Consider the following 9534-nt stretch of genomic DNA (forward strand, 5'->3'; position numbering starts at 1 on the left):
TTACCCTCATTTCCAGCAATTGTTTCATATTAAGCCCCACTTTATTCACAAACCTAGGTCCTTCCCCCACTTTAAATATCTCCTGATTAGTCCTAAATATATTCCAATTCCTTTCTAGTGCTTTAACCTTATATGTATACACATTATACTGCAAAATACAAGCCTTACTAAAATTATTCTGTGAATGATTGATCTGTGAGTTTTGATAATTTCGTAACAAATACGAACCAACCCCTAAAAGTGGTTTATATATACTTCCCCATCTGTCATAAACCTCTTTAAGAATCTGATTTATCAAATCCACTGGATAACCCCTCTCTTGAAACATGTTAGAGATATTAACAAATTCTTTGGCTAAGTCATCTTTACATGAAGTCATACCGGCTATTATAATGGCCTACCCCTTCACAAATGCTGCTCTTTTGCCCTAAAGGATGACTGCTTTTGAAATGCAAATAGGCATTGCAAAAAGTATTCTTCCTATACACTTTGGACTTAAAACCTTCACCTTCTTTGGTAATAAATGTATCTAAATAGTTAATCCCCTTTTTATCATATTGATATGTAAACTCCAAAAATTCAGTACTAGAATTTAAGTACTGTATAAATTGTGGAATTTCCTGTTCCAAACCCTTCCAGAGGATAAAATGGCATCCAAATATTGAAGGTATAATTTAATATTCCCAAAGAAAGGACTTTCCATAACATGTAGACTCTCCCACCCTAGAAGTACCAAACTGGCATATATGGGTGAGCATACTGCTCCCATAGGAACACCTCTCACCTACTGATAATACTCACCCTCGAACCAAAGGAAATTATGTAACACAATACTCATCAATTCACAAATAAGGTTAACCATGTCACTTTCCAACCCTGATGCTTGAAATAGGACCTGTTCAAAAAGAGCTAAACTCTCTTCCTTAGGAATACTAGTGAACAGGTCCTTAACATCTATAGTCAGGAAAATGACCTTATTAGTCCATAATGCCTGCCTTATGCATTCCAAAAATTCCCAAGAGTCGTTTAACAAATGCGGGGTCCTGTCTACTACATGCTGTACACAGGAGTCCATGACCACCGCCAGTGGATGAATTTTGGAGTCTCTTGCAGCCACAGTAGGTCTAAATGGGGGGTTACTAATATTCTTATGTATCTTAGGTATTCCGAAGAATACCGGAACAGGGTCCCTTCTATAAAGAAATTCATATGTATCCACATCAATCCTCCCATCTAATAAATATTCCTGTAAATAGGAATCAATACTAGAATATGCAATATTTATCTGGTTCCTGGATATCCCAATGTTATGTATTATCATCAAAGAGCAAATTCTGCATTTCATTAGAATTATCTAAACTGCGAAACAGGACCACCCCACCCCCCCTTGTCTGGAACCATGACATGAAGGTCCTTGTCCCTTCTTAAATCCATTATGAGTTCATACTCCCCTTTAGTCAAATTCCACTTATTTACACCCCTATGTTCCACAAAAATATTATATATATCCTCCATAACCAACTTCTCATGTCTCAACCAGGGGGTGTAAAGTTGGATTATATAGACTCCTCTTCGTAGATAAAGAATAGTTCCCATCACTAGGGGTGGTGTTTCTTTTTTTTTTCCATGATGATATCCAAATTTAATTTCCTTGTGTAAAACTTTTAAGGCCGTAATGTTGTCAACTAAATATCCATTAGAGGAAGGAATGAATTTGATACCTTTAGAAAAAAGCTTGAAATCTTCATTAATCACCCTATCTGAATAATTGTAAATAGTAAACCCTCCAACCTATTGACAATATTATCCCCACAGGGCACTGTCCCTGATAACGGTTCCATTTCTAATACATGTTCCTCTTGGGGGGCTAATAGTTCCTGCTGTATTCCCCTGTCTCTGTATAGTACTGTGCCAGTCTCTCTGAGCGTCTGACCACTGGAAAATCCTTTTCACCATCATTCATTAATTCATTAGCCACATCCCATCTTCCATTGTTTCTAACATCAGTATATCTAGGGGACATGTGGCCATCCCCTTCCCTAACATGATTATGTTCAGAAGGTCTATAAACATTCCCCCTAATAGTATTGTTACGCCCACTATTCCTACCTGTTTTAGTAATATAAACTTGCTGCTTGTGGTAACTTTTCTTGTCTCTTTCTCTCTATTTTACATTTTTTCCTTTGAAAAATATTATAGCACCTTTTGTCCACCTTGTCTAACACCTTGAAATACAATGCACTGTAATGTGAAAACAATAAATCATTCTTAATTTATCTAATTCCTGCACTTCTACCAAAACTTGTTCCTTTTGCTTTTCATAATAAAAGTTTTTTTGATCAATCCCAAACCTATTTCATCAAAATATTGTATAAAATTAGTAATAATATCAGTGTATAAAATACCAAAAGGAAATTTATAAGGTCTTGGACCTTGTGGCACAATCTTTAAAGAAAGACTATGGTTAAAATATGCAATGTCCATTTCCAATTACTTAAATTTGAACAGTCTTTTTTCCGTAAGGCAAGTCAAATCCCTTAACGAGCCAGTGTTCCGCATGGTGTCCCTCACCCCATTATTAAAGTGTTCTTCCCTAGGGCTTTCATAATTGGAAAAAGCATATTGTTTAGTAAAAACATTGTCAAATTTATGGTTGGCATCAGCGTGACAAGACACCCTTCCAGTACATGAACGTGCACCAACCTGTTCATTAATGCTATCGGTCCCCTTGTCATTAACCAAAACATTATTATTCACAGTACCTTGTTTAATATGACCTTCGTGATTCTGCGAAGAATGTGAACCCGGACCACTCAGAACCGGTGGAACATTTGAAACGGCTGTACTCAACATTTTCTCCTCGCTTATCTCCGATATTAGTTCCTCCATTTTGCTGGGTGAAAACACCGTTCACCTGACCTGGGTGTCCAATCATATTGTCCATTCCCCCAAAAATGTTGGGAGGAAAATACGAATTTGAACCTGAACCAACCTTGTAGTCCACAAACATTATATCCTGGAGGCACAAAACCAGTCTGCCCACCCATAGAAGACTGCCCCGCGGCATGACATGAACAGTTTTCTTTTTGCGAGAGTAATTCAACCAACTTGGTAAGATCTCCTTGGAGTTTGGAAGCATTACTCCGTAACTGTTTCACCTCCGCGTTGGCCTCTTCGGTGGAAACGCTACCTGATAAATTGAACTCCTCCAAAGTATCCATCCCCAATGGTAATCAGATGTATATGCAACCAAACCAACAAAAATAAAACTGAAACTAAATCCGTATAAATACTAAAACCAAAAGAATATAATACATCTGATACACTGGAGTAAAAAATAAAAATGTTTATTCAAATATTATTAAGCGCTTTCATCGTAATAAGAGAGACTTCAGAATACAAAATACATTAATTACCCACATTTAAATATAAAATGAGACCAATGACTTCACAACTCTTACAATCATGTTAAAGAAATAAAGCTCTATCCAAATCAAATTAATTTAAACTTTTCCATTAAGTAAGCTAATACCATAGAAAAGTTATCACAACAAGCAGTTTTATATTATTAAAACAGGAATAGTGGGCGTAACAATACTATTGGGGGGAATGTTTATAGACCTTCTGAACATAATCATGTTAGGGAAGGGGATGACAATGGAAGATGGGATGTGGCTAATGAATTAATGAATGATGGTGAAGAGGATTTTATAGTGGTCAGACGCTCAGAGAGACTGGGACAGTATTATACAGAGACAGGGGAATACAACAGGAAATATTACCCCCCAAGAGGAACATGCATTAGAAATGGAACCGTTATCAGGGACAGTGCCCTGTGGGGATAATATTGTCAATAGGTGGGAGGGTTTTACTATTTACAATTATTCAGATAGGGTGATTACTGAAGATTATTTCAAGCTTTTTTCTCAAGGTATCAAATTCATTCCTTCCTCTAATAGAGATTTAGTTGACAACATTATGGCCTTAAAGTTGTACACAAGGAAATTAAATTTGGATATCATCATGGGAAAAAAAGAAAATAACACCCCTAGTGATGGGAACTATTCTTTACCTAAGAAGAGAAGTCTATATAATCCAACTTTACACCCCCTGGTTGAGACATATGAGAAGTTGGTTATGGAGGATATATATAATATTTTTATGGATCATAGGAGTGTAAATAAGTGGAATTTGACTAAAAGGGAGTATGAACTCTTAATGGTTTTAAGAAGGGACCAAGGACCTTCGTGTCATGGTTCCAGACAGGAGGGTGGGGTGGTCCTGTTTCGCAGTTCAGATTATTCTAATGAAATGCAATTTGCTCTTTGATAATACATGCATTGGGATATCCAGGAACCAGATGCATATTGCATATTCTAGAATTGATGCCTATTTATAGGAATATTTATTAGATGGGAGGATTGATGTGGATACATATGAATTTCTTTATAGAAGGGGACCCTGTTCCGGTATTCTTCGGAATGCCTAAGATGCATAAGAATATTAGTAAACCCCCATTTAGACCTATTGTGGCTACAAGAGGCTCCAAAATTCATCCATTGGTGGTGGTCATTGACTCCTGTGTACAGCATGTAGTAGACAGGACCCCACATTTGTTAAAGGACTCTTGGGAACTTTTGGAATGCATAAGGCAGGAATTATGGACTAATGAGGTCATTTTCCTGACTATAGATGTTAAGGACCTGTTCACTAGTATTCCTAAGGAAGAGGGTTTAGCTCTTTTTGAACAGGTCCTATTTCAAGCATCAGGGTTGGAAAGTGACATGGTTAACCTTATTTGTGAATTGATGGGTATTGTTAGATAACACTTTCCTTTGGTTCGAGCGTGAGTATTATCGGAAGGTGAGAGGTGTTCCTATGGGAGCAGTATGCTCACCCGTATATGCCAATTTGATACTTCTAGGGTGGGCGAGTCTACATGTTATGGAAAGTCCTTTCTGGGGGAATATTAAATTATACGTCCGATACTTGGATGACATTTTTATCCTCTGGAAGGGTTTGAAACAGGAAATTCCACAATTTATACAGTACTTAAATTCTAGTACTGAATTTTTGGAGTTTACATATCAATATGATAAAAAGGGGATTAACTATTTAGATACATTTATTACCAAAGAAGGTGAAGGTTTTAAGTCCCAAGAGTATAGGAAGAATACTTTTTGCAATGCCTATTTGCATTTCAAAAGCAGTCATCCTTTAGGGCAAAAGAAGAGCATTGTGAAGGGGCAGGCCATTAGAATAGCCCGTATGACTTCATGTAAAGATGACTTGGCCAAATAATTTAATATCAATAACGTGTTTCAAGAGAGGGGTTATCCAGTGGATTTGATGAATCAGATTCTTAGAGGTTTATGACAAATGGGGAAGTATATATAAACCACTTTTAGGGGTTGGTTCGAATTTGTTACGAAATGATCAAAACTCACAGATCAATCATTCACAGAATAATTTTAGTAAGGCTTGTATTTTGCAGTGTAATGTGAATACATACAAGGTTAAAAAAGCACTAGAAAGGAATTGGAATATATTTAGGACTAATCAGGAGATATTTAAAAAGTGGGGGAAGGACCTAGGTTTGTGAATAAAGTGGGGCTTAATATGAAACAGTTGTTGGAAATGAGGGTGGATAAAATGGAGGTTAAGCAGGGTACACAAGCCTGTGGTATGTGTTCCTATTCATATATAAATAAGCAGAATAGTTTGGTTTTAAATAACAATATTAAGAGCAAAGTATATTTCAAGAGGGGAAATTGTAGTACCATGGGAGTGGTATATTTGGCACTGTGTAACACATGTGGACACTTTTACGTGGGAAAAACACAAACCTGATGAAGTATTTATCTGATACAAAAGCAATTTTTGTTAAAAGTTGTATATTATTTATTCTAGTAAGCTGTCTAGTGGTAGATAGTTTTGTTAGTCTTTTTTTTAGTTGGTTTCTTATAAAAGTTTTGGATTAGTTGTTTAGTCTATACAGAGTGTTAAACTGATCTTGGATTGTAATTTGTAGCTTTTCAGTTTTAGGTAGCGTAATCTCTGTTTACACACTACTGTGTTAAGAGGGAAGGGAGCATTTGGCTATAGGAATTATTTTTAATGCTTTTATTGCTCTTAACAGAACCACCCTCTGTAATTACTCCCTCGCTCCAAACAACCTGATTATATATAAATAATGTTTTTGATGCAACTAGGATCGCTTGTTTGTGTTTCAATAAAGGATATTCTATTTTTAACTCAGCTGTGGACTACTTACTGTTTTTTCTTTGATTATTTTGTAGCACATGTTTTACAGTTTGATTTTTCATTATGTGAAGTAAGTGCAAAACATAATTCGGGAAGTGAACATCACACCCTGCACACTGCAACGTTTCTTCTTGGTTTATTTTAAAAATACATCTAAATACTTATCTCACTGTAATGAGCTTTTTGTTATTTCTTCCATGGCAAAGCTTTTGTTAGCCATGTAAAGGCCCATTCCAGTAAAGCCACTGCAGTCACCACAGCAGCCCTCAGCTGGGTGAGCTCCCAAGTTTTTTTGGAAGCAGCTGTATGTGTACTAGTATATACCTTCTGCAAACACTACAGCCTAGGTTTTGCGTCCAGAGAGTGAACCGGTTTTTCCACAAGCAATTCCTTCAGGGTTTGCAGTCCTCATAACCTTTTCAGAGCCAGCCATCCCATCCCAGGTCCTTGAACCTTGTTAGTCTTCCCAGATGTCAAGACTGTAGCAATGAATGGTATGATGAATGTAGTACAGTTGTATTAGTAAGTTATAACTGTTTAGGTATGTTTACTGTTGCAGTCCTCGTCCCATCCCCTCATTTATCCTTTGAGCGTTCTGGACTTGGGACAGATTCCCTATTTACCTTACCCCTCTCCAGTTACACACCTTCCTTTGCTATCCCTTACCAGGTACCAACTTTCCTCTGGGCTCACTTAAAACCTTGAAGAGGCAGATTTGTGGTTTTGTGGTGGTTATTCCCTGTGGATTACTCTTGAGATCCAGTTGTGCTGTGGCACTATTGCAGAAGTCTCCTAATGCCCCTCTTATTTGAGTTGACCTTCTGATGTCAAATTTGGAGGAAGTCTGCCAGTGCTCGGGAGAGAGGTAATGCTATAGAAGTGGGGCTGGCCATCGAGCTTTTTGCAGGCAGAAATCGTTGATGTAATGACTGCATTAGTAAATGTACCTAAGCATCTACAGTTGAGTCTTTATTGCTGAACTTAGTGAGTTCCTTTGGAAATTACATTTTCTCCACAGATATCTAGGGAGAAGTACCTTTTTTTGTTTGCAGTGGGGAATGTGTACACAGTAATGTAACTGGAGTTATGGATTTAGAAGGTGCTTTTTTGTAGAAGGACCACCTAACTGACTAGGGAGACATGATTGTAATGCCCACACACACTGCAGGAAGCCTGAGTCACACATCTGAAAACCTGGACTGTATGGCTATGGCTTTTTGGTGGGGAGTCCTTTCTGGAGGCAGGTATTTCCATATTTGAACCTTTGGGTGCATACAATGCTTAAAATGTTTTTTTTTTTTTTTATACAGGGTGAGGATCCTTTTACTGACGAGAATGTTGACCATGACGAAGTGGATGAAAATACAGATGGTGTTGCTGAAGGACTGAATGACAGTACTGTTGAGAAAGATGGAGCCCCTGATGATGCTGCAACCACAGAAGGTGAAACAAAAGCAGCATCTGAAGAGCAAACGGATGCTGCTCATGAATATGAAGCAGGTGATGCGGATGAAGCAGGTGATGTGGGAGATGAAACGGGCGACGTGGGCGATGAAGCAGGAGATGAAACAGGTTATGAAGCTAGTTACCAAGTAGGCGAAGCAAGAGAAGCTGAAGAAGAATATGAGCATGTTGCTGAAGAAGAACAGATGGAGGCAGCTCAGGGTGAAGACTATATGGAGGAGGACTAAATTTATATAGTGCCGTTTACAATTACGTTTTTGTGAGAGTTCAGATGGTTGGTTCTGCAAAGTTCTGTAAACCATTAATTGCAGTTTCTTTTTCTGTAATTTTAATGCTGAAGTTGAATGTGCATTGCCCAGAGCACTGCTGTTATTTTACAAGCTGTTTTATGGGAGCAGTCTTTGCTTGTCTTGTGTAGAGTTGCTTTAGAGAAGCCTTCATTCTGTAGTTTAAAAGTCAGTTTGCAGACAAATGTATATATAAACATTCCCCAAAATATTGACATGCTTCAGATTTGATGTTTGTTACGAATTTTGATAATTCATGTATGAAACCAAGATGAAATTGTAGGGCACTGTATGAAGTGAGTTTTTTTGGTTCACTGTTCAGTTAACCCTGTTTTTGTTTTGTGTTAAGAAATTAAATTTCTTGATACTTTTTAAGATTTTTTTAACAGAATGCTTAATAGTCTTTCAAACCACTTTGGCTAGGAGTGTTGCTTTCATGAACCATGCAAGGAAGTGAGGCACTAGTTTCTTTGGTGCTCATCCAACATGGATGATGTGATGTACATAATTTTATGCGTCAACAGTTAACCATTAAAACTTTCCCACTACAAAAGTATAAAGTTGTACTTTAACATTGATAAAATAAAAGGTATTGCTCAATTGGGTGGTGATGCACCCCAACTGTAGTGAAACATTTTTTGAGAAGCTGCAGTAATTTTTGCAGTCAAAAGTACAGAAGGGGTGTGGATTTTAAGCTTGCATTGCAGCGTTTTTGTGCGTGAGGAAGGTTGGAAGGTAAAATACGGCATATTGTACGTTATGTCATTGTCTCCTATGGAATATTTTCTGTCTGGTGTTGCTCCCTTCACCTCCCTTTTTCATGTCCATGGTATTGTGTATTTTAACTATATTAATGTCTGCTATTTTTTGAAAAATGTTTTAAAGCCACTTTAGAATCATTAAGTTTAATGGCATAATGACAATTAAATTTAATCAGCAGAAGACATGTGCAGTTGGTCTTGACACACTTAAAACTTGGAAAAACTTTTTTTTCAGTGGAGAACATAAGGCTCTGTTTTCAGAACCGCAGTCAAAAAAAGTTAATGTTCTTCATAGTTGACTGCTGTAGAAATTCAGTCCTACCAGAGGCCCAAATATTGAGTTTTCACCTTCTTCCATAATCTGGACGACACTGTGTCCGATGTAAGAACATCGGTAGTATAAAGGGTTGCCAGCCAGCAGCATCTTCAGTTTTTTTTTTTTTTTTTTTTTTTTAACTGCCTAAGGTCATTTGCTGTTCATACGCAAGCATTAGTGTATATTCAGTCTCAAAGACAGAGATTCAGAAAAGTACCCTGTTGGGCAATTCTCTTTTGATAATTTGCCTGATCTGATGTTTTTCTTTCCATCTCAACTTGTGTGTTATCGTCTCTGACTCTGATCAGACACCAGTAGTTTCAGAATCTTCAGTCTAGGAGCTTCCCCCCTCCTCTACCCATAACTCTCTGCTGTAACTGCCTCTCCTCAGTTCTCGTTTGCTGATATCAAATTCCGATCATGGTCTTAGAGCTCATTTGCC

At 37.5% G+C, this 9534-nt stretch overlaps 1 protein-coding gene across 1 annotated transcript in view; it reads left to right on the forward strand.

The window, feature by feature from the left end:
• Positions 1-8636, forward strand: part of AKAP8 (A-kinase anchoring protein 8) — a 1438733-nt gene extending 1430097 nt beyond the window's left edge. The window contains exon 14 of the mRNA XM_044084424.1: positions 7575-8636. Coding sequence (XP_043940359.1) covers positions 7575-7955 — 381 coding nt within the window. The 3' untranslated portion in view covers positions 7956-8636. The remainder of the gene's footprint in view (positions 1-7574) is intronic.
• The last annotated feature ends 898 nt before the right edge of the window (positions 8637-9534 follow it).

This window comes from Protopterus annectens, chromosome 9.part0 (genome assembly GCF_019279795.1).
Source record: "Protopterus annectens isolate FY-2018-M chromosome 9.part0, PAN1.0, whole genome shotgun sequence".
NCBI lineage: Eukaryota > Metazoa > Chordata > Ceratodontiformes > Protopteridae > Protopterus > Protopterus annectens.